This window comes from Galeopterus variegatus, unplaced genomic scaffold (genome assembly GCF_000696425.1).
Source record: "Galeopterus variegatus unplaced genomic scaffold, G_variegatus-3.0.2 Scaffold794, whole genome shotgun sequence".
NCBI lineage: Eukaryota > Metazoa > Chordata > Mammalia > Dermoptera > Cynocephalidae > Galeopterus > Galeopterus variegatus.
In genome coordinates this window covers 3635-30456 of record NW_007726905.1, presented here as the reverse complement: position 1 = coordinate 30456, position 26822 = coordinate 3635, and the positions used below count along the sequence as shown (strand labels likewise).

The 26822-nt window shown below is 37.4% G+C and overlaps 1 protein-coding gene across 1 annotated transcript in view; it reads left to right on the top strand.

The window, feature by feature from the left end:
* Positions 1 to 22861, top strand: part of IQCH (IQ motif containing H) — a gene marked incomplete at its 3' end in the record, with an annotated part of 35337 nt that extends 12476 nt beyond the window's left edge. Inside the window, exons 4-5 of the mRNA XM_008572503.1 lie at positions 17831 to 17948; positions 22817 to 22861. Coding sequence (XP_008570725.1) covers positions 17831 to 17948; positions 22817 to 22861 — 163 coding nt within the window. The remainder of the gene's footprint in view (positions 1 to 17830; positions 17949 to 22816) is intronic.
* Between the last annotated feature and the right edge of the window lie 3961 nt (positions 22862 to 26822).

The window sequence follows — 26822 nt, the reverse complement described above, 5'->3', positions numbered from 1 at the left end:
AAAAAGACAAAAAACAAAAAAAAAAAAAAAGAAAATGCATTTATTTTAATAAAGTCATTTTGGATCCTCAAGCTGGCCAGCCAAAAATAAATAATTAAATAATTTTTAAAAACTATTTTAATAAAGCCATGTCGCTTTGTCAATTGTAACTATCTGATGAAAGGTTCAGCAGAGGCAAAACAAAATTCTGGATAGAATTTTACTAAGAAAACCTCTTCTTTCTAAAGTACAAAACTAAGAGTAATTATTGGTTTAAAAAACCTAAGTACATCTTGATTAGGAAAGTTAGAAAACCTTTAGACAGCTTCTGTAGCAAAAACAAAACCAAAAAAATCTATGCCAAACAACATAAAATAGTTCCCACATGACAGGTAAACTGTTTCTTGAACTGGCCATATTGATAAAATTTCATACATTTTTAAATGATCTACATTTTACCAGTTATTAGACTTTCAAATTTATTTGAATTAAAAAGTTCAAAATGTGTATTTGTTCCATTTCTTAGTGTACTTGAAGGAAAAGTGTCCCTTGTTTGTTAATCTAGGAATAATATATAATGAAGAATGCGGCATTTCTAAAACTGCCAAAGAAAAGAAAATTTCAGGCACCAGGTAGTTGAGTGAATGGAATTTAGCAGCTAAATATAGATGAATTAAGACCAACTATTTTTAATAAAGATGGGGCCTTCTTTATTATTTAGTAAGAGTAGGTTCTTGACAGCCCTTTCCTATAGTCAACCCCAGTTCACCTCCAGTTTGATATGCTTAAGCTACTACATAGGGCTGAAAGGTTACTTTTTTTCTTTCTGCTCAGAGATGGAAAGAGTTAGCAGTAATCTTCAGGAAAATGGTTTTTCACAAACCTATTAAAATGTTAAATAGTTCTTTATATTTTCCCCTTTTCAGTTGTAGAAGCAGCATGTAGGTGTAATCACTTTTTTAAGCACCCAAAGCTGAAGTCTGATTTATTTAGCTGCATAGAAATGAGACTTTTTATTTGTAGGATAATAACAAACATTACTAACTTTATTATGTGTGAGACCAAGTGCTATATGTGTTACATATATTCTCCTGGGTAGTCCTCACAACAACCCTGGAAAGGAGTTCGTTCCTTTTGTACAGGTTAAGGATTTGAAACTTAACCTCGATGAGTTATTGAAGGCCACATAGTTAGGATTTTTCTTAATTACAATTAATTAAAATTAAGGCCTTTTTACTTTGGAGGTTCAACATAGTGGTTAAGAGAAAAGTATGTTGATAGTAAATTTACCGTGGTTATAGAAATTAGAACATTTCTTAAGGAATAAGTCTTGGTTTAAACTTTTTTTCCTGTTTTAGCAGTCACTGTAATCTTACAGAAAGGAGGATAGGGCTGGAATTGTACACCTGTTTAGGAACTTAAAATCCTGTAAATGATGTCAATACATTGTCCTTTGCAAAAGATACAGAAGCAGCATATTGACCTTACGTGAGGACTGTCTTATATGGTTAACTGGCTTGATCTGACTGAAGTAATGATTTATGTCATTCCATGGGTGTCCTACAGTTTTTACCTCAGCAGGTCAGTGTAGTCCTTGATTCTGACATTAAAACTAACATTCTCATCCTTTGAAAACAAACAAACAAAACAAACAAATGAAAAAACAGCATTCTCTTTCTTTCACCCTTATTCTTACTTTGGCATTCTGAATTACTCTGTCTTTTCAGCCCATGTTTAATTAAAGTCAGGAAGTATTAAATGAATTTGTACTATGTGCTAGCACCATGGCTGGTGCTCTGCGGAATTCAAAAGAAGGTCGCTACCACAAGGATCTTAGAGTCTAGTCAGAGAAACAAACGCAGTGTAAATTATAGTGCATGGTGGCACATGATTAAAAGGTGATATAAGTTTAGTAGGAGATTAGAACCTTGACAGGTTAATATGGGCTACACCAGTTGGGAAGGATTTTTAAGGGTAAAGTAGTAGTTGGGCTCAGGCATGTGGAAAGGAAAAGGGGGAGCTTTCAGAGAAGGAAAAAATAGCATAAATGAAGAGCCATCTAGGGAAGACACATGGGAGGCCTGTTTGATTGTGAAGACCAGTGGGTTTGGAGGAGAGAAAAGGAGAAACAATTGAATAGGTAGTGGGGGACAGATTGGGCAAGAGTTTAATACTAGATAGGGAAGTTTAAATTCATCTTAGAAAGTAGGAAGCCACTGAAGGTTTTTGTGTCAAATTGTGACATTTTATAAAGATTAATATGGAAATGCTATGTAGAGTAAATGGGAAAGAACAGTCTGAGATAGTAAATCAGTAGGGAGAATACTACAATTGCCTGTGCATCCATTTACTAATTTATTTATCTTTTATTTATTCAACAAACATTTATTGAACATCTGCTTTTTACCAAGCACTATGCTAGGTATTGGGAATATACTAATTAGACATAGACCTTGTCCTTGTAACTCGAAGTTTAATCTGAGGTAAATAGGCCTGGACGAAGAAAATGGCAGGGGGACTGAAAGTAAAGGTTAGATTTGAGACATCTGGAAAGAATCTCAGTGAGCATGAGATTTTAAAGACGCAGAATGAGTGATACTCAAGGATGATCCCAAGATTTGGGATCTTGGGGCACCAAGAAGGTAGAGAGGAATCATTGATCTGCTAAGAGAAGTCAGCTTGAAGAAGAAAAGGCTAAACTTTGTTTTTGACTTTGGGTTTGAGGTCACTTGGAACTTCCTAGTGCAGATGGGACTTTGTTTGGGGGAAGACAAAGCAAGAAATACGCAGTTTCAAGCTGTAAATTCCAGTGGATTGAGATGAGGAGGTCAGACCAGGGGAATAAGTAAGGGTCTCATGCCAACTTTGAAAAAGTCTTGGAAACAATGAGGCCAGCAGTCAGATAAGCAAATGTACATTTATATAGCATGTTAAACTTTACAAAGCACTTTTACATCTGTTATATCAAATACTTAGAACAACACAGTAAGGGTCTCATGCCAACTTTGAAAAAGTCTTGGAAACAATGAGGCCAGCAGTCAGATAAACAAATGTACATTTATATAGCATGTTAAACTTTACAAAGCACTTTTACATCTGTTATATCAAATACTTAGAACAACACTGTGAAGTAAGGGTTGTTATTATCCCTATTATAGATGAATAAGCTAAAGTTGAATAAATTGCACAAGATCACATGGCCAAGAAGTCTGCAGGAACTCTAACAATGTCCAATCTTCTGGTTCTAAATCCAGTGTCTTTTCTGTCATGCTAATGCAAGATAGGATGATGGTGTTTGCAAGTTATTTTCATTATTTTAAATTTCTTAAAAGAAATAATGATCAGTTTAACTAAAAATTTATAAATATGCACTTGAATTAAACAATTCAATGAGATAAAATGTGCTAGACCATACTAATTAAATGCTTTCATTTTTGGTCATTTATATCTTTAATTTTTAAACTTGGGACTAAAACTATGACTTGAAAATAGTCATAATACAAGGAATCTATAGGAAAAATAATAAAACGGATTCTCGGAGAAGAAAATATTGGCAGTTACTTTACCAACTTTATGTATTGACTCTTAGTTTGAAATCAAGAGAGCCCAGCAGGGCAAAGTGGGAGGGCTGTATAGACGGCCGCCAGGAGTCTATAGTAGGTAGAGAAAGTGTGCAGTCAAAGGGCCAAGCATACAAGCAGCAAGTAAGAAAGCCTCAGAAAGGAGGGGGTGGGGGAAAGTAAACAGAGAAAGAAATGTCTGTCACAACCTTTGATGAAAGAATCCAATACTTAAGTTCTCCTGTCTCCTGTCTCTAGCTTTCTCTTTGTCTTCTCATCTTTTTTTTTTTCCTTTTTGTCTTTTTTCGTGACCGGCAACTGGATCACAACCCTCAGTGTCGCACCCGTACCGGACCGGGACCAGCAACGGGATCGCAACCCTGGGTGTTGCGCCTGCACCTGGCTCAGCCAGTGAGCGGCCGGTCTGTATGTGGGATCCGAACCCTCGGCGGGAGCGCCGCCGCGCTCTCAAGCGGCGCACTGTAGCAGTGCGCCACCAGGCCGGCCCATGTCTTCTCATCTTGACAGAGAATAGGGAGTTGCCTGTAGGTTTGCAGGTTATGATAGCCGAAAAGAGCTAACTAGGTAGCAATCGCAGCTACTGAGAACAAAACAGAGTTTCTGACAGAGATCTTTTCTTGTACAGTTCTCTCTTGCCAAGAAGTGTCCTTGCCCCCTATTAGGGTCTAGAAGAGTGAAGGGAGATGTTGACTGGGGGCATGGAGTTGGTGCCCAGAAATGGTCCTTGGATTATATCTTTCCTATTCAATGCAATAGTACAAGCATTGGCCTTCCTCTCAGGTAGGTGGGAAGCTGCCAAGTTTGTATGGGCCCTATGAATCCTGGAGCTGTCAGTCCTAGCTGTGGATGTGTGGGGCTAAAGTAGCATGCAATTTGAAATGAAATGAGATGGGTCGAGGTAAATGAACTAGAGGAAAGTCCAAAATGGGTCTTCAAAGTGAACAAGCCTGAGGCAGGCCATAGGAGTCAAAGTGAGAGTCACGGGATGTGGCTCAGGGAGGAAGAAAAGCAACGGCAGTAGATGGAAATAGATGGAAACAGGAGAATCCAGGAGATCAGGGACTATTGCCTGTCACTGATGTTATCTCTGCTCCCAAGTAGATAATCACACCTGGTCTTGCACTTGCCCCAAGAGACTGTCATGAATAGACTTGGCTTCAGTGTCTGGCATGGCATTCTGAGAGATTATATGCAAAGCAGGTTACAGAGTCCAGAGTTCCATCAGGTTCTCATGATGAGAAGGAGCGGGACTGGCCAATTCATTGCATTTTTCTTCTGAGGTTCCATGAGGAAGTCCTTATAATATCCTCGTAGGAAGATGTTTTTTCATTTACCAATGGCATGACTCACTGAGGACCAGGTTGCTTAGTCACAATATTGATCAGGGGGTCAGAGGGGAGACTTAACTTTATGAAAGTTTTGAGTTGGGACAGAAGCTGGAACTGGCCTTTTATCCCTCATAGCTATCAGTCAAAGAATTTGGGCGTGTACACATAATATGTGTATATTTGTTTATTTATAAAGTATAAACTTTTTATCGTATATAGTAAATATATTCTAAAATAGACTAAGATACAAATTTTTAATAATGAGATAAAGATGAAATAAATGTATGTATATTTTTAGAATTTTATTTATGTATTTTTTATTGAAACATAATTGATTATACATATCTGTGGGATATAGCATTGACTATCAATACCTGTGTGCAATATGTGATGCTCAAATCAGGATAATTAGTATATTCAACCTTACACATTGTAATCACTTTTTGTGGCCCCAAATAAGTATTTTTAATGGTCTTTTTTTTTTTTTTTACTTTAACACATTGTAATCACTTTTTGTGGCCCCAAATAAGTATTTTTAATGGTCTTTTTTTTTTTTTACTTTTTAACAGCACAAAACTTTTGACTCTCTAACAAAGGTTATAATTATAATGTTCTGGTTGCTTAATCTTGTTAACAGTGATGGCTTTATGCTGGCGATAGTTGATATCTCAAAACATACTCTACACTTAGGTAAGGTTCAGCATTGATGACAGTTAGGTTTAAGTCCATATTTCAGTTAGTCTTCTAGATAATTTTTAAGTTTTAGGATGGGGGTTTTGGGGCAGACTTTTGTTGAGTTTGATTGAATCATCATCATTTCTACTCTCTAATATAGCTGAAAAAAATCTCATGCTATGAATAAGTGTCAGCTCTGCCATTTTTTTGTTAATCATGGATGCTTGTTACCATTGTCTTCAAAATACAGTGTTTTTTGCAGAAATCTTTTTAAGACATGTGTACATTTTTTCCAGACTTAGTTTAGTTAAAACTAACTAATATAATCCATGAGCCTGCTGCATGAGTAATTTACGGTCCATTCTAATTCTCCGAAAGTAAATGTTCCAATGCTGGTCCCACTGTTCACGCCTTCATGGTTTGGAGCTTCCACTCTCAGGGTGCCTTCAGCACTGCAGGAGACATGACCACATGAGGGATCCAGGGACAGGCTGAATATTAAATAGTAGTACAGAATAATTTCTTGTTATTTCTTTCTTATTTTATGCAAATAGAAGTTCTTATACTTTCCTTACATGACCAATGGCATTGTCATATGTATCACCTGAGAAATGGGTACCCTATTTGACAGACCAGGTCTAGAGTGATGGTTCTCAAACTTTAGTTTGTGCTTCTTTTTCATTAGCTCCCAGATAGGGTCCTGGAATCTGCATTTTAACAAACACTTTTGGTGTTTCTAATGCAGGTGGTTTGTGCTTAGAGTCTCTAGGATGAGCAAGATTGCCTGGAATCAATATTCTTTTGGCCACATAGAGGGCCTGATTCTGTATAATCAAGAGGCTGGTCCTGGAAATTTTGCTACCCTGTTGCTATGAAGGGTTAGAGTAAGCCTCTTACACTGGGATTGAACTAGAACTGGGACCTGGCACTCAGGCTGGCAGGAACTTCCAATGTCTGCTCAGACTATGAGGCTGATAGAGTGTCAGAGGCTAAAAGTCCTGGGGCAGCAACTCCTTCTGAGAGGGGAGGCTTATCATAAGGACTGCAGTTCTCCGTTGCTCCTTTGACAGCAGAGCACAGTTCCTATGAATAGCTGAGAATCAACATTGTTCAGATTTATGGGGCTCACTCTATCTGTGGAAACTCAGGAAATCGAGAGTTCATTTCAAATGGCTACTATCCCTAGATACACCTTTAAAGATTATTTGAACCAGATATACAATAATTATCATCTGGTCATCATTATCATGATCTTCATCATCATCATCAATATTTTTTTTTTCCCTTTTTGTCTTTTTTCGTGACCAGCAACGGGATCACAACCCTTGGTGTCGCGCCCGTACCGCGACCGGCAACGCGCCCGCACCGCGCTCAACCAGTGAGCGGACCGGTCTCTATATGGGATCCGAACCCTCGGCGGGAGTGCCGCCACGCTCCCAAGTACCGCACTCTACCAAGTGCGCCACCAGGCTGGCCCGTCATCAATATTTTTATAACACTGACAATTTGCAAAGGACTTCCTTTAAATCTATGAGGTAGATTTTCTACACTTTCCTTTTAAAGATGAAGAAACTGAGGTTCAGAGAGGTTAAGTAAACCAGTCCTAGATCACACAGGTGGTCAGTGGTGAGGCCCAGACCCAAGTCCAGATCAGTGTCTGCAATCTAGCACTCATCTCCTACTCCATAGCTGCCTGAAAACCAGAAAGCCTAATTTTCACAAAAGATGGCTTTTCCTCTTAGCAAGTATTGCTCAAGGGAAAATCTGGTAGTTTTGTATAGGAGACACAAAAACCAGTAGGTATACAATGTGATAATAATGGATACCAGCAAATGCAAGATTTTCTTTATCATTCTGAAAACAATGATACGGACATTATCAAAAGTGGCATATTTTCTCCAAAGAGCTCAAAGTGCTTTTGTACTGTTTTCAAAATAGATTTCACTATTATTCCCACTTTGGCAATGATTCTTCTTCTGTGTCAGAGTGTGGTTCTTCCTCTTATCATCACTGGCTTTTACAGATTTTGCTTGTGATATCCGCTCACACTGTTCTTAACAACCATGCTTTGCTTATTGACACTAGGAGGGTGACTACCATCTGTACCAGCACTGTCAAAACTGCACAGAAATCTTCATTTTATACTCTGTTGTGCTGGTATTTAAGGGGGAAAAAAAAGAAACAAGGAAAAAGCAAATAATAGTGAGAGACAGTGAGAGGAAAAGAAGAGGTTTCTGTTAAATGGTGAGTGTAGATTAGAAGGTACAGTGTCACTCAATTACTGAAGCATCTTAGAGCCAATCTATTCTGGGTTGTTCCAGTATACAAATCCCAGTTATATAGCATATGACTGCATTTTACTCACGTAGAGAGACAGGTAAAGCATGGGTAACAATGTTAAAACTTGGTAATCTACACAAGAGGCATTTGGATGCTCACTGTTCTTTGAATTTTTCTGTTGGCTTGAAATTTTTTAAAACAGCACTATAAAATGAAAAATAACAACTGGGAAAAACATTTGCAACAGATAGGACACAAAAATTGCTAATATTCTTAAAATACAAAGAACTCATGCCGGTTTTAAAAAAAAATCTGATGTAGGCAAAAGGGTATCAGCAGACGACTCAGAGATAGAAATGCAAATAACCAGTAAATATGTGAAAAAAGTTTAATGTCATTGGTAACTGATGGAATACAAATTAAATGCAGAAAATGTTTAATCTTATTGGTAAACAAAAGAAATGTAAATTAAGTAATACATTACTATTTTTTCTTTACAAGTAAGTGAAATGACCATTTGAGCTGTCATAATACTTAGTGCCAATGAGTGTACAGCAAGGTGGACATACTTTTATAAATTAGCATAAAGTTCTTTTTCTTTTTAAAACATTGAAACATAATTGATTCTGCATATCTGTGGGGTACAGTGTTGAATGTCAATACCTGTGTGCAATGTGATGCTCAAATCAGGATAATTAGTATATTCAACATTACACAATGTAATCATTGTTCTGGCCATTTACAATTTCTAACTGGCCCCCCTGCTCCTTCCCCACCTCTAGTGGCATCAGTTCTATTCTCTCCTTTTGAAAGTTCAAAAAATTATTGTGATTGTTGTATCTTTCTTTCTTTCTTTCCTTTTTTTAGTTCCCATTTATGAGGGAGAACATGTAGTATTTCTCTTTCTATGCCTGACTTATTTCATTTAACAAAATTTTCTCCGAGTTCATCATGTTGTTGCAAATGGCAGAATTTCATTATTTTAATGGCAAAGTAATATTCTATTGTGTATATATACCACATTTTCCTTATCCAGTTGTCCAATGATGGACAATTAAGTCAGTTCCAACTCTTGGCTATTGTAAATAAAGTTGTGATAAACATGGGAGTGCAGGTATCCCTTCATCATGAAGATTTCCATTCCTTTGGGTATACACCCAGTAGAGAGATTGCTGGATCGTTCAGCAGTTCTATCTTTAGTTGCTTGGGGAACCTCCATACTGTTTTCCATAATGGCCGCACCATTTTACAGTCCCACCAACAGTGTAGGAGGGTTCCTCTTTCTCTACATCCTCGCTGGCATTTGTTACTCTCTGTTTTTTAGATAATAGCCAGTGTAACTAGGGTGAGATGATATCTCAAAGTGGTTTTGATTTGCATTTCCCTGATGCTTAGTGATGTTGCATTTTTTCATGTGTCTGTTAGCCATTTGTATATCTTCCTTTGAGAAATGCCTACTCAGCTCCTTTGCCCATTTTTTAATTGGGTTCCTTGTTTTTTTACTAAGTTTTTTGAGTTCCCGTATATTCTGGATATTAATCCCTTGTCAGATACATAGAGCAAATATTTTCTCCCATTCTATAGGTTGTCTTTTTACTCTGTTAATTGTTTCTTTTGCTTTGCAGAAGTTTTTAAGTTTGATAAAATCCCATTTGTTTATTTTTCTATTTGTTGCCCATGCTTTTGGGTCTTATTCGTAAAGACTTTTCCCAGTCCTACTTCTTGAAGTGTTCTCCCTATGTTTTCTTTTAAGAGTTTTATAGTTTGAGATCTTAAATTTAAGTCTTTAATCTATTTTGAGTTGATTTTGGTATACTGCAAGAGGTATGAGTATAGTTTCATTCTTCTACATATAATATCCAGTTTTCCCAGCATCATTGATTGAAGAGGTGATCTTTTCCCCAATGTATGTTCTTGATGCCTTGTCAAAAATCAGTAGGCTGTAAGTACGTGGGTTGATTTCTGGGTTCTCTATTCTATTCTGTTGGTCCAGGTGTCTGTTTTTATACCAGTATTATGCTGTTTTGGTTACTATAGCTTTGTAGTATAGTTTGAAGTCAGGTACTATAATTCCTCAGCTTTATATTTTTGCTCAGGATTGCTTTGGCTTTTTGGGGGTCTTTTGTTCTTCCATATGAATGTTAGGATTATTTTTTCTATTTCTGTGAAGAATGTCACTGGTATTTTGATAGGGATTGTGTTGAATTTGTAGACTGGGTAATACGGACATTTTCATAATATTAATTCTTCCAATCCAAGAGCATGGAATGTTTTCCCATCTTTTCTGTCCTCTTTAATTTCTTTCAGCAGTGACTTGTAGTTCTCTTTATAGAGATCTTTCACCTCCTTGGTTAAATTGATTCCTAAGGGTTTTGTTTTGTGTTGTTTGTTTTTTGGTGATCACTGTAAATAGGTTTGCTTTCATGATTTCTCTTTCTGCTAGTTTGTTATTGGAGTATTAAAACACTACTGATTTTTATGTTGATTTTGTATCCTGCAACTTTACTGAAATCATTTATCAGCTGTAAGAGTTTTTTGGTAGAGTCTTTAGGCTTTTCTACATATAGGACCATGTCATCTGCAAACAGGGACATTTTGACTTCATCTTTTAAATCTGGATACTCTTTATTTCTTTCTCTTGTCTGATTACTCTGGCTAGTACTTCCAATACTCTGTTGAGTAGGAGTGATGAGAGTGGGCATCCTTGTCTTCTTCCTGTTCTTAAGGGAGAAGCTTAAAACTTTTCAGGATAATATTGGCAGCGGGTTTGTTGTATATGGCTTTTATCGTGTTGAGATACTTTCCTTCCATACCTAATTTGCTGAGAGTCTTTATCATGAAGGGATGTTGAATTTTGTCAAATGCCTTTTCTGCATGTATTGAGATAATATTATGGTTTTTGTCCTTGATTTTGTTGATGTGTTGTATCACATCTTGCTTATCTTGAACCATCCTTGTTTCCCTGGGATGAATCCCACTTGATCAGGGTGTCTAATATTTTTGATGTGTTACTGAATTCTGTTTGCTAATATTTTGTTGAGGATTTTTGCATCAGAGATATTGGCCATCAGTATGTGTTCAGAGATTTATCCATTTCCTCCAGATTTTCATATTTGTTGGCATATAACTGTTTGTAATAGTCTCCAACGATTCTTTTTCTGTGGTATCAGTTGTAATGTCTCCTTTTTCAGTTCCAATCTTTGTTATTTCAGTTTTCTCTCTTCATTTTTTTGTTAACTTTGCTAATGTTTTGTCTATTTTATCTTCTCAAAAAACCAACTTTTTGTTTCATTGATTTTTTGTATAATTTTCTTGGTCTCTATTTCAGTTAGTTCTGCTCTGATCTTAATTATTTCTTTTCATCTACCAATTTTGGGATTGTATTGTTCTTATTTTTCCAGTTTTTTGAGGTGTAGCATTTTGTCATTTACTTGAAATCTTTCTCTTTTTTTTTTTGATTTAAGAGTTTATTGCAATAAATTTCCCTCTTAATACTGCTTCTGCAGTATCCCACAGGTTTTGGTATGATGTGTCTTTATTTTCATTAGTTTCAAGAAATTTTTTGATTTCCTGTTTAATTTCTTCCTGAACCCATAGGTTGTTCAAGCGCCTGTTGTTTATTTTTCATGTGTTTGCATAGCTTCCAGAGTTTCACATGTTATTAATTTTTAGTTTTAATCCATTGTGGTCTGAAAGGATACTTGATATTGTTGCTTTGTGTTGCTTTGCCCCCCATGGATTTGTCACCCCACTTCCCCTGGGTGACAGAGATGCAAAGGATTACTCACAGCTCATCTCTTCTGAGCAGTGAGAGATCCCGAAGCAGTTAACTTCCCTGGAACCCTCCAGTGAGAGGGATCCCTTCCTCAGGAAATTACCCCAAATTGGGGTTCTCTTCCTGCATTTATTTTCTAGACCAAGAAGTTACAGGAAGAGACATAGGTGGGTTATAGTTTAACAATATAGGCTGGTAACTTTCAGTGAAACAAGCTAGATGACATTCCAGTAAAGCAATTAACAAAAGCTTGATCTTAGCAAACATTACTTCTTATAGCAATTTCTCATTATCTTTACATAACAATCAGTAACTAGTCTGTCCTTGAGCCAGCAACCTTGCTTTGCCACAAATCTTTATCTTATACCAGAGACTTATAGCCTAAGGAAAATTTTTAGTCCTTGCAAGGTCAATATTTGAAACTGCAAGGCTTTGGAAAACCGGGCCCTGTGAAGTACATATGCTTTAGAGTATATTCCACAGATATGACTTCAATTTTTAAAAATTTGTTGAGACTTTATTTGGGACCTAACATGTGGTCTATCCTAGAGAATATTCCATGTACTGATAAAAAGAATGTATATTCTGTAGTTGTTTGATGAAATGTTCTGTGGATATCTGCCAGGTCCAATTGGTCTAAAATGCAGTTTAAATCCTGTGTTTCTCTGTTAACTTGTTGCCTAGATGATCTGTCCAATGCAGAGAGAGTTGTGTTCAGATCCCCAACCATTATCATATAGGTGTCTATCTCTTTCTTTAGGTCTAATAGTGTTTGCTTTATATATCGGTGCTCTGGTGTTGGGTTCATATATGTTTATTTTTGTTATTTCTTCTTCTTAGATCTCTTTATCATTATATAATGGCATTCTTTGTCTCTTTTTATAGTTCTTGGTTTAAAGTCTATTTTATCTGATATAAGAATAGCTACTCCTCCTTATTGTGGTTTCATTTGCCTGGTGTATTTTTTCCATCCTTCACTATTAGTCTGTGCGTTTCTTTACAGGTTAGTCTCTAGTAGACAGCATGTAGTTGGGTCTAGCTTTTTAATCCAATCAGTCAACCTGTGTTTTGTGTGGAGAATCCAGTTACATTTAGGGTTGTTATTGAAGTGTATTGTCTTATTCCTGGTATTTTGTTGGTTTTCATTTCAATGTTTTAAATATCTTTTGTTCCTTTCTTCCCCTTTTATTGTTTGTCTTTGGTGTTTATTGATTTTTTGAGGTGGTAAAATATAGTTTCTTTCTCTTTCTCATTTGCATTTTTATTATACCACTAAGTTTTGTTCTTTCTTGTGTATTCATGGTATACAGGAATTGTTTTTTGGATTCCAAATGCAGAACTCCATTGAGTATTTCTTGTAGGGCTTGTCATGAAGTGGTGAACTCTCACAGTATTTGTCTGAAAATACACTATTTCTCCCATATTTCTGAAGGATAGCCTTGCTGGGTGTAGAATTCTTGGTAGGCAGTTTTTTTCTTTTAGTATTTTGCATATATCATCCCATTTACTTCTGGCTTATAGAGTTTCAGTTTAAAAGTCTGCTGTTGTGTGATGGGGACTTCCTTATGGGTGGCTTGATTCTTTTCTCTTACTGTTTTTAGGATTCACTCTTTGTCTCGGAGTTTGGCCAGTTTGACTATAAAGTGTCTTGGAGAGAACCTTTTTGAGTTGAATTTGTTTTGTGATCTTTTAGCCTTCATAATCTAGATACTTTTTCTTATTTTGTTGTACCGTTAAACTGAATCTTCTTGTATCTCATTGAGTACCTTAAAATTGTTGCTTGGAATTCCTTTTCAGTCATTTCAAGTGTTTCCTGCTCTATGGGGTCTGGAACTTGAGAATTATTGTACTCATTTGGTGGTGTCATATTTACTTATTTTCCCCTATTTCTAGTATATTTATGTTGATGTCTTGTCATCTGGTAGGGCAGTTGCTTCTTCTATTACTCTGGAGTGGGCTTTGAGGAGAGAGACTTCCTTCTATAGGTGTGTTTTTATATTGATTCTTAAGTCAGGATTTTTAGTTCTGGGTAGATGCAGTAGTGTATCTCTGTGTGGATATTTCAGCCATATTCAGTGTTGCAGTTGCATATGAGTGCCTCCACAGCCTTGGCACTGGTGCATTTAGTGATTTCTTTCTGAGGTTAGTGACACTGTGTTGAGTCATCAAGGATGTGGGTGAGCTCTTGAGTTCTTGGGAGAAGTGCCTGGGTGCCCTGTCACTTTTTGGCTGGAGAGGATGACCCTGGGCTGGCTTATTGGCACCCTGGCGAGCATCCTGTGACCTTGATAGGTGCACTGGGATACACTGGAGCTCCTCAGTTTGAATGGAAGACTCTGGGCAGGGTTTCTTTTTCCTTTTTCCTACAGGCAGAGGTTCCTCCCGGGTCCTTGCTTCCCCCAGTTGGGGGATTGGTTGGTGGTGACCGGGGTTTTCTTTCTTACTCTATTTTGGTACATGGGTTTCTACTCTCTCTGGGGGTTCCCCGTGTGTCTCACCCCCAATCAAGGCAGTGGTATGGGCTGCACAGGTATCTCTCACCCCCTGATGCACTACTGTGGGAGGCAACATAATTCCCCCTGTGGGTTGGGCCACTGGGTCAGGGGCCTGTCCTCTCTTACCTCTTTGCCTGGGCTCCAGTGTTGACTCTTCTTGTGTCAATGCAGTTGAGTGGTTGGTGGGCACCTGCATGGACATGGAGGCTGCCCTAGCAGTGGTGGTGGCTGTGGCAGTGGCTGTGGCAAGCCACCTGTGTGTGGTGGTGGTGTCGGCAGCAGCATCAGGCCACCCATGCAAGGGCATTCCACTCGCTCCTGCCAGCTGTCAGTGGGGCCTCCCCATGGCTCCTGTGGTCCCTGAACACTTCTGCCAGCTCTAGCACAAGCTTCTTAAAAGCAATTTTTCAACATATTTGAGATTTAGAAAATTATTATTTTTTAATTTGGTAATTGTAGCTCTAGGAATTATCAAAGGAAATGAGAGATACACATGAAACTCTATATAAGTATGTTCAATTTAGTATTATATCTAATAGCAATAAATTTAGAAAAACCTTGAATATCAACAGTAAAAGAATAAATTCATTATAACAATCTATATGTGTATTATGTAGCTATTAAAACAGATATTGTTGAAGAAATTTTAATGATGTGGAAAATTTCCTCACAGTGTATGTGGAGGGAAAATAAGAAGGATACTAAATTATATTTCAATTCAGTTGTCAATATCGAAATTCACTTCTAACATGTAATCCATGGAGGTGAGAAGATTTTAAAAATACACCAAAAGGTTTTCACTTGTAAGAAGGCAGTGAAGACATACATTTGCCTATGCCTCCTGCTAAGTAAAACAACTTAAGAGCACTCTGAAAGGTGGAGAGAAAAAGGCAGACTAGCTATGGGCCTTAGGGCACAAGGAACAACACGGTGCTGAATTCCTGGGTTTTCTTTATGCCTCATATATGATGTTATTTTTCTTCTCTCCAAAGAACTTCTTTCAGCATTTTTTGCATGACATGTCTCTAACAACAAATCCCTCCATTTTTGATTGTCTGAGGATGTGTTTCTTTTTCACTTTGAAGGATAATTTTGCTGGATGTAGAATTCCCAGTTGGTGGGTTTTTCTTTCCATGTTTTGAGTATTTCAATTCACTCTCTTCTTGCTTGCATGGTTTGTGAAGAAAAGTCCAATGTAATTCATATTTTTACTCCTCAGTAAGTAAAGTGTGTTTTCTCTCTGGCTTCTTATAAAATTTTCTCTTTGTCTTTGGTTTTCCATACTTTGAACATAATATGCCTAGGTATAGTTTTTGGTTTGTTTGTTTGTTTTGGTTTGTTTGGCATTTATCTTGGTTGGTGTTCTCCGATATCCCTGGATCTGTGGTTTGGTGTCTGTCATTAATTTTGGAAAATTCTCAGCCATTATTACAGAAATATTTCTTCAACTCCTTTGTTCCTTTCTTCTTTTTCTGGTATTCCTGTTATGTGCCTGTTGCGCCTTTTGTAATTGTCCCACAACTCTTGGATATTCTGTTCTGTTTTGTTCACTTATTTTTCCTTTTTGCATTTAAGTTTTATGAGTGTATATTGACATTTCTTCAAATTCACTATTTCTTTCATTGGCTGTGTTCCCTGTGTTAAGAAACCCACTGAAGGCATTCTTCATTTCTTACAATGTATTTCCTTTTGATTCTTTCTTAGAGTTTCAGTCTGTCTGCTTACATTACCCATCTGTTCTTGCATATTGTCCAGTTTTTCATTAGGGCCCTTAGCATATTAATCTACTTATTTTAAATCCTGGTATGATAATTCCAAAATCTCTATCATAGCTGAATCTAGTTCTGATGTTTGCTTTGTCTCTTCAGAGTATTTTCTTTCTTTCTTCCTTCTTTCTTTCTTTCCTTTGCCTTTTAGTATGCCTCATAATTTTTTGTCAAAAGCTAGATGTGATGTATTGGGTAATAGCAAGTGGAGTAAGTAAGCCTATAGAGTGAGGGTTTATGTTTATCTGGCTAGGAAATATTCTGTGTTTACTGTTTGCTGTAACTGTACATGTCTGATACTTCAGTTTCCTTCAGTGTCTTTGTTTTTTGCCTCCTCCATTGTCTTTGAACAAAACAAAAACATTGTCTTTGAACAAAACCAAAAACAATTCTTCTTATATCCATCAGAGAATCAAGATCACAGGGCAAACTGCTGCACTAAAAACTGGACAGAGAGAGGATTCAAAAAATCATGGGGAGCAGAAGCCTAGAAACTCCAGTTTCCCTAGAAACTCCTTCTTAAATAATATCTGAACCTTACAGTTCTTTCACATATAATCCTCTAATATTTAGGGGCTCCGTAGATGTGTGGTAATGTGTGTATGGGGGGGAAAGCATTCTATACTCCTATGATTAGGTCTCAGTCTTTTGGTGGGTCTGTTGGTAACCCCTGGGCTGTTACCTCTAGAAGACTTTCTCAGCATTTTTCCACCCTTACATGAGACAGGAAGGCTAGAGAGGGATGGAGTTGGCTAATTGCCCTTCTCTGAGTCAGGTAAGGCTTTGGTAAAATAGCTTTCCTTGAGAGCTGGCCTTTATTACAGAGAGCAGAACAAAGACCAGAACTCTCTGGGAGTATTTCAAAATGGTATTTTCTCCTTCCCATGCTGAAAGCAGGAGGGGATTTTTTTCTCTGATCTTCACAGTGAGAGCATGGTAGGGGTCCTGGAGATAAAATTCACAAAAGTGTGGGACACTCTAAGACTTGCCCCTGCCCCCCAAGTTTTTAACTCACAGGCTAGTCCACACTGAGCCTCGTGTTCTTGCTAGTGCTGGCTCTAGCAGTAGGCTTCTACTCTTAGGCTTCTGCTCCCCATGATTCTCTGAATCCTCTCTCCGTCCAGTTTTTAGTGCAGCAGTTTGCCCTGTGATCTTGATTCTCTGATGGATATAAGAAGAGTTGTTTTTTGTTTTGTTCAGTGTTTTTCTTGTTGTGGTATCGGAGTGACAACTTCAAGCTCTTTATATGTTAGAGTGAAACCAGAAGTTCATAATTTGATTTTTAATGATAATTTTACAAAAGTGGACAAGGGATTGAGTTATTGGTAGTTTTGTTTTATTGAATTTATTTTAAAGAATTGGAACTTACTTTCAAATTAAAAATTTTAAGACATATCCTGGCACACATATACTCATTCTTATAATTTTACTGTTTTTACATTGCTCTCCCATGGAACTGTCCACTGCTTACTAAGTAAAATCTTTAACCACCTTTGATCTTTAAATCTTTGCGATTATATAAAATAGGAGAGATTTTTTTTAATGTAAGTATTAACCAATTAGGGACCATCATTTTGAATATATTTAAAATTAGCTATCCTGTAATTTGATTTTATTAAGCAAAATACAGCATTATGTCTTTTTCTTTACCAAGAAATGTTTTCTAGTGTAATAATTCTGTCAATTTTTAGCCGTATAAACTCAGCCAGAGATAGAGCTTTTTATTCATGCTATAATAGTCATTATCAGTTTTGGAAGTTCCTGTGCTTAATAAAACAACTGCAGTTTTACAGTGGTGAAAATGCTAAAGATTGGTCCAATTTATTGTAATTACCAATAGAATATTTCCTACAAAATATAATTTTAACTAGGAAGCATTGTTTTAAAATTACAATTTGACAAGCTTTTATGATAGCAGATTTGATGTTAAATTCTATTTCTTTTTACTCAGGTTGCTTCCAACTGTAATTGATCAGAAATCATTTATTTTTCCTCTGGAATCTAAGGATAAACTTTGGCAGCCCCCCAAACAGCACGGTTCATTTCCACATGTCTTTCCAAGAGCCAAGGTAGGAATAGAGAAATCCATAGAGACTGAAAGTAAATTAGTGATTGCTAGGGGCTGGGAGGAGTGGAGACTGGGAGTGACTTCTGATGGGTATGAAGTTTCTTTGGGGGATGATGAAAATATTCTGGAATTGCATAGTAGGGATGGTTGCACAACTCTGTGAATATACCAGTACTAAGCATTATTGAATTATATACTTTAAAAAGGTAAATTGTATGGTATATGAATTATATCTCAATAAAGGTGTTAAATATTTAATAAGTAAAGGTAGGAAATTTGCTTTGGGTTCTAAATTAGAAAACATAATGAATATATAGGTCTGTTTCTACAGTTTCATGTTACTGTTGTTTCAGATATGTTTATGGCATGGTCAAATTCTATGACAAAATAGTTTTGTTTTTTTTTTTCATGCAGCAAAATAAAACATAACAACTTTAAATTTTTGAACAGAGCCCAAGAAGGAAAATTTCAGGTGGTGAGGAATAGAGCTCAAGAGGTTTCTCACTTTGCCTCCGTTGGGTGTTCTCCCAATTTGATTCCTGTTCTCTCCCTGTCTTAGCTCTGGCTGCCATAACAGAATACTGTAGACTGGGTGGCTTAAACAATAGAAATATATTTCTCACAATTCTGGAGGCTGGAAGTCCAAGATCAAGGTGCTGTCAGATCTGATGTCTGCTGAGGGCAATCTTCCTGCTTTGTAGACAGGAAGATTGTATCCTGTTGTATCTTCACATAGCAAGGAGAGAGGAAGCAAGCTCTCGTGTCTTTTTATAGGAGCATTAATCTCATTCATGAGGGCTCCACCCTCATGATTAATTACCTCTCAAGCGCCCCACTTCCTAATACCATTACTTTGGGGGTTAGGATTTCAACATATGAACATTTCAAACATTCTATCCACAGCACTCCCTGACTCCCTTAAAGTAATATCTTACCTCTTTTGGGTGACAGGTACTGTTGTCAGTGCTTTGGAAATACTAACTTGTTTAACCTTCAGAACAATTCTGGAAGGAGGTGCTGTTGTTGTCTTTATTTTATTGGTAAAGAAACTAAGGTACAGAGATGTTAAATAAGTTGCCCAAGAGAACATAAGTTCAGTAAGTGTCAGAGCCAGGATTATGAACCCAGAAATGTGGGGATCCAAAGCTGTGCTCTTATCCACTATGACACCCCTTTTAATAATAGCTTTATTGAGATATAATTTACATACCATAAAATTCACCCTTATGAAATGTTCAATTTAGTGATTTTTAGTAGATTCACAGAGTTGCACACCCATCAGGTGGTACCCTTTTTATAATTGCTTATATTGCCCAGTAGATTTCCTTCATCACACTTGCCACAGTTGTATGATTTTTTTTTTTTAATGTCCATCTTCCCACTAGATTATAAGCTTAATGAGGGCAGGATCTGTGTCAGTTTTGTGTATTGCTATATTATGCCAGGGGACTCTCAGTAAAGGTTTGTTGAATGATTAAATAAACGACCACAGTGTTTCTAAAGGTATGCTTATCCCCATGTAAAGTATCAGTCCAGGCTCCTCTGCACTCCTCAAGTAGCCTGCTCCTACCTTTGTCATTGCACTTGTTAGCACTGGGGCCGTTCAGCTACAGCCTGTGGAGTACTTCCTGTGTGCCAAGGATTGTTATAGGTACATTGGGAGGAAAAAGACAGACCAGGCCCCTGCTCTCAGAGAGCTTACATTCTAGTGGGGGAGACAGACCATCGATAAGAAACTACCAGATAGTGACAAAGGCTCTAATGAAAATCAGAATGCTGTGGTAACAGGAGCTTTTCCTTATAAAGTAGCTGCTTCAGTTAAATTTTTATTTTTTTGCCAACAATCTCAGGAGGGCCGTGGTTGGTTCACAAGACCAGAGATTGAATGGAGATCTCTGATTTACAAGAACAATGAAATATATTGTTTCAGAAAAAAATAAAACCATGACCAGAAATTTATTTTCCCAAAGAGTTTAAAAACCTGGCAAATGATCATAAAGATAAGAAGTCTTATGTGCTAAGCATAACCCAGTGTTCATTTAAATGTTATGAGCATGGGTGGGCTTTATTTAGAAAGGGGCCTGGACTGTTTCCCACTCTGACATTACCTCCAGGGCCTGGATCCCTGTTGTTGTTTTATTTCTGATATCTGTGACATCTGCTTAAAAATGCATATCCTCTGACACAAAAGATAGCCCTAATTTTGCATTGTAAAGTCAATGACAGACAGTGCTGTTTTGCCAGCTGTTACACATGCCTGCTATACCAACATACACGCTTGTAATATTAAGTGCTTGTGAAATCCAACTGGGATATTACCACCTTTAATTACCCACTTTCAACCTTTTAAACTAGGTAAACCCCAGTTGCTTCCTTAAGCTCTCTTTCCCCAAAAGTGGATAGCTGTTTTCAGAATGCCAATTCACACCCGAAAGCTTAAATGACAAATAATTAGGAGTTGCTCAATTGTAATTAAGAATCATAATTAAGAATTGTTTATTGGGCTTCTTTTAAATTTGAAAAAAATACACTCAGAAATATTTATAATTAAAAAAAGAAAGTTTACACTTACTGAGGGTTTCTTTTTAAAAAAAAATAGAATTAGTGATGAAATATCAGTAAGAAGAATTGGAATATAAAGTCTTATTTTCAGGATTTGCAGAGATAACTAGTTTATTGGGCTTCTTTTAAATTTGAAAAAAATACACTCAGAAATATTTATAATTAAAAAAAAGAAAGTTTACACTTACTGAGGGTTTCTTTTTTAAAAAAATAGAATTAGTGATGAAATATCAGTAAGAAGAATTGGAATATAAAGTCTTATTTTCAGGATTTGCAGAGATAACTATCGGCAAAATCAACAGACTTTATTTTTGCTTATTAAAATGCTCATTATTTTACTTTTTCCTCCAAATTTATTAGTAACACATGCTTGTCGTAGTAAGCAAAAAATGTAATATGAAGATGTAAAGGCATCCCACCCTCTACCAAACTGCCCACTCCCATGAGGTAGCCAAAGTTAACAATCTGGTTTGTATCCTTCAACACATTTCTCTTTGTTCTTAATAATATATACAGTACAAACACATATGCAGATGTATATGGTTGTGAATTTTTTATTGAAACATCACATTCTGAATTGTTAAAAATAAAAGCCATCTTTTGTTCACAAATGCTATATATGAAGCTATGTTATAGAATTATTTGCATAAAATATGTGCTATTTCAAAGTCAAGGAACTTTAGTATAAAACATAACATGGAATATGGTATCATATTTCTGAGTTTTTTTATTGACTATCCCTGACAACAAAAGAGGGAAAGTACGACCCTATAGGTTCCAGGGTTGAGTCTGAAGAACACAAAGCAAGTGGGATATATCTTTGATATCTCATGCTTTGTCATAAAAATGTATAAGAATTTTTCACTCCATCCCATTATATGTCTATTTTTGTTTCAATATAGAAGTTATGCATTTTACGCCAAAATATTTAGATAAAACTGATGCCCCCAGGAATATGTCAAATTTGTTATGTTCCTATTACACTATCACATATTCCTAATGGTACCCCAATTTGAGAAGTGGAGGATTGTACAGCATCAATTTATTTGTTTATCAAATGTTTGTTGATGTCCTTCTGTATGCTGGGTATACTGTTAGACACCAGGGATGCAATGATGTTCCTGTCCTTATGGAGATAATATCTGCGGAAGAGATAAGTAGGCAGACAATGATAAAATTGTGGGGGGGAAAATGCTCTAATGGGAGAAGTATAAGATTCTATGGTGGCATATAGAAAGACACCCAACTCGGACTCAGGAGGAATGGATTTCAAGGAAAGTTTCCTAGAGGCGAAATCTAGAAAATCAGGGGAAGTTAGCCAGAATAAAGTTGGGAAGACTAAGTGAGGAAGGTGGGCAGCAAGTGCCTTAGCAGAGGAACCTGCATTTACAAAGACTGGGGGTGAGAGAGCGTGGGGTATCAGGAGGACTGAGAGTAGTTCAGTCTGACCAGAGCATAGCACATGAGGAGAGGAGAGCGGAGGATGTGGTCAGATGGGTAAATGCTCTCATGAGCTCAGTTAAAGAGTGTGGACTTGTATAAAATCCAAGATAANTTATCAAATGTTTGTTGATGTCCTTCTGTATGCTGGGTATACTGTTAGACACCAGGGATGCGATGATGTTCCTGTCCTTATGGAGATAATATCTGCGGAAGAGATAAGTAGGCAGACAATGATAAAATTGTGGGGGGGAAAATGCTCTAATGGGAGAAGTATAAGATTCTATGGTGGCATATAGAAAGACACCCAACTCGGACTCAGGAGGAATGGATTTCAAGGAAAGTTTCCTAGAGGCGAAATCTAGAAAATCAGGGGAAGTTAGCCAGAATAAAGTTGGGAAGACTAAGTGAGGAGGGTGGGCAGCAAGTGCCTAAGCAGAGGAACCTGCATTTACAAAGACTGGGGGTGAGAGAGCGTGGGGTATCAGGAGGACTGAGAGTAGTTCAGTCTGACCAGAGCATAGCACATGAGGAGAGGAGAGCGGAGGATGTGGTCAGATGGGTAAATGCTCTCATGAGCTCAGTTAAAGAGTGTGGACTTGTATAAAATCCAAGATAATGGAGATAATGAAAGGTTTTCAGCAGGCAAGCGACATAATTGTACTTCTTTAAGAAATATCACTTTGGCTCTAGTGTAATGAAAGTATTGGAGGTATCAGAACTAATTTGGAGACAGTTGTAATGATATGAGTAAGAGATCCTGATTATCTATCTGAACACAAGTGGTGGGGGGGAGTTGGGGAGTATAAGATCAGATGGAGAGGGATTCCAGAGGTAGAACCTAAAGTATTTGAGGATAAAGAAGAGAGAGAAGTCAAGGACAATGTGAAGATTTTGGCTGAAGCAACTGGAGTGAGGATGTGGTGGTGCTATTCACTAAAATAAGGAATGTAGGACTTTCTGTTTCTATTTGGGCTTATTGTCATATGAAACAATACAAGTTAGGGGAAATTAGGTATTCACATAAACAATTAAGACTAGGCCATTCATTGCATGGAGTATTAGTATTTGGGGCTGGAAATACTCGTAGATGGTTCAAATCAGGTAATTTGAGGAGAATTTCATAAAAGGACAATTTCCCAGGGTAAGAAGAAGATGGAGGGAAATAAGACACAATACAGAATGTTTGGGACTAGCAATATCAGGACACAACCAACCTTAGGTCTTAGAGTCAAGCAGAGGAAATGGTGTAGTGAATGCTAGTAGTATGCTGCCTGGATCTTTTTCCCCCTCCTCCACTTGCAACTGAAGTGCTCATTCTCCCACCTGCCTGGAATGTTAGTGACTGATAGAACACAGCTGAGATCCTCTCAGGTCTACGCCTGGCCCATGATTACCCTTCTCCCCAGGGTAGCCACATCTAATGACTGGTTGATGCAGGGTACAAAGCCCCCTTGTCTCAATTTGGGACCAAAATAAGGGCTGTAACTACAGAACTCCCCAGACCAGATCAGCTGAGGACTTTGTTGTAACGGCATCACAATTAACTGCTCCCCCTGTTCAGCTCTATATCTCTCACTCCTCACAGGGGTCGATCCTGAGATCTCTCTGCAGTAAGTCTCCTATGCAAATCTCTGTATCAGAGTCTGTTTCATAGGGAACCACCACTGAAGCAAATGGTTATGGTTACCTGGTAGAGATTTAGGGAGAGCTATGAAGAGAGTGTGGCCTGACAGAAACCACAATGTTTAAGGGATACAGCATTTAGTGGGTACTCCACCTCTGACAATCCCCAGGAGAGGGGTCCAGAAGAATAAATACACCAACCTCATGTTCCTCCTTTCTTCTGATCTCCTGCCTATGCTTCCCAATGAAAAATGGAAGATATCCAGCACAGGGTGCATTATTTTTTAGAATTACTCATTTCTAAAAGACATATATGAGCAGAGTGACCATATAACTTATTGTCCAAACTGGGACACTTCTAAGAAGAAAAGAGGGTGCTATTAATTACTTTAAGACAACAGGGATACCTCATCTTTTCCAATCTGGACCATCTTTATTTCTTTCTCTTGCCTGATTGCTCTGGCTAGTACCTCCAGTACTATGTTAAATAGAGGTGGTGAGAGTGTGCATCCTTGTCTTGTTCCTGTTCTTAAGGGAAAAGCCTTCAGTTTTTCCCCATTCAGAATGATACTGGCACTGGACTTGTCATAGATGGCTTTTATTGTGTTGAGATACTTTCCTTCTATACCTAGTTTGTTAAGAGTCTATCATGAAGGAATGTTGAATTTTGTCAAATGCTTATTCAGTGTTTATGGAGATAATCATGTGGTTTTTGTCCTTCATTTTGTTGATGCAATGTATCACATTTATTGACTTTCATATGTTGAACCATCCTTGCATCCCTGGGATGAATCCCACTTGATTGTGGTGTATGATTTTTTGATGTGTTGCTATATTCTGATTGCTAATATTTTGTTGAGAATCCTGAGCAAAAAAAAATAAAGTCAGTAACACTACCTGACTTCAAATTATACTACAAAGCTATAGTAACCAAAGCAGCATGGTACTGGCATAAAAATAGACACTCAGACCAGTGGAGCAGAATAGAGAACCCAGAAATCACTCCTCAGGCTTACAGCCATCTGATATTTGAAAAAGGCAACAAAAAAAGACATTGGGGAAAAGACTGCTTCTTCAATAAGTGGTGCTGGGAAAATTGGATATCCAAATGCAGAAGAATGAAACTAGATATGTACCTTTTGCCATATACTAAAATCAACTCAAAATGGATTAAAGACTTAAGTATAAGACCTGAAACTGTAAAATTACTAAGGGAAAATATAGGTGAAACACTTCAGGAACTAGGTTTGGGCACAGACCTTATGAGTATGAGCCCAAAAGCACAAGCAACAAAAGAAAAAATAAACAAATGGGACTATATCAACTAAAAACCTTCTGCACAGCAAAGGAAACAATCAACAGAATGAAATGACAACCTATAGAAAGGGAGAAAAATTTTTCTAACTATGCATCCAACAAGGAATTAATATCCATAATATCCAAGGAACCCAAGCAATTACACAGTAAAAAAACAAATAACCCAACTGAAAAATGAGCAAAGGAGCTGAATAGACATTTTTCAAAGGAAGACATACAAATGGCCAATAGGTACTTGTAAAAATGCTCAACATCACTAGTCATCAGGGAAATGCAAATTAAAACCACATGAAGATATCACCTCACCCCAATTAGACTGGCTGTAACCAAAAAGACAGAGAATAACAAATGCTGGCAAGAATGTGGAGAGAAGGGAATGCTCCTACACTGCTGGTGGGACTGTAAGTTAGTACAACCACTATGGAAAACAGTATGGAGGTTTCTCAAACAACTACAGATAGATCTTCCATATGATCCAGCAATTCCACTTCTGGGTATATACCCAAAGGAATGGAAATCATCATGTTGAAGGGATACCTGCACTCCCATGTTCACGGCAGCTCTGTTCATAATACCCAAGATATGGAACCAACTTAAATGTCCATCGATGGACGATTGAATAAGGAAACTGTGGTATATATACACCATGGAATACTATTCTGCCATAAAAAAGAATGAAATTCTCCCATTCACAACAACATGGATGAGCTTGGAGAAACTTATGTTGAGTGAAATAACCAAAGCACAGAGGGATAAATACTGTGTGTACTCACTCATAATTGGGAGCTAAAAGAGAAAGAAGGAAGGAAAGAAAGACCACAGTGGTGTGTTGGACTTGCAGAGGGGGAGAGCATACAAAGTGGAGTGGGGGAAAAGGGGATGGGGAGAGAGGTCGGGGATAATTGGGTGGGGGACAAGGGGTATAATCACAATTTGTGGTAAAAGGCATGCTGCCAGTATGTATCTGGCCATCACATCTTGGGCACAAGTGGTGACAATCAGTTTTTTACCCCATGAATATTCATAACCATTAAAAAAAAAGACAACAGGGATACCTACCTTGTTTACCAGATGAAACTCAGAGTAAATTTTGGCAAAAACAAAGAAAGTGGAGCTATTTCAAAGAATGTGATGTAGGCCGTGACAACGGTCCAAAAGATATGTTCCAAAAATTTCCCAAATAGCACAATACCAGGCATATCGTAAATTGCTCAATTCTGGGTATTATTATGATTATTAACCTAATTCTAGAATCTCCTAGAATCTCAGATTTTGAAGGGACCTCAATAGTCATCTAATTTCAGGTCAGTATCAACACGAGCCCAGCCCCTTTTTGGGGTATCTTGGTCTATAGACACACGTGTACTCATAATAGTCAAGGAAAGTGTTAGAAATAAAAATAACAAAAGATAAGAAGGAGGGAGGAAGAGAAGGAGAAAAAGTTTATAGACCAAGAGAGTCTTTGATTTTCTTATTGTGTCTGGCAAGCTAAGTTGGAAAGCAGTTTCAAAATAGAAATTTTGTAACTGTTGAAACCAAAGGACCTACTCAGAGGTGTGATATGTTTGGTATATTTGCAGATCAGGGAAAATAAACCCATCTCATTACTTGAGAGTTATTCTCTGTATTCTTTTTAAATGGATGATTTATCAGCACCGCACTCTCCCGAGTGAGCCATGGGACCACGCATAGCCAAAGCAATGCTGAGCAAAAAAAATAAGCTGGAGACATAACACTACCTGACTTTAAACTATACTACAAAGCTATAATAACCAAAACAGCATGGTACTGGTATAAAAACAGACACAACAGAAGTCAACCCACACACTTACAGCCATCTGATCTTTGACAAAGGCACCAAGCCTATATACTGGGGAGGAGACTGCCTCTTCAGCAAATGGTGCTGGGAGAACTGGATATCCATATGCAG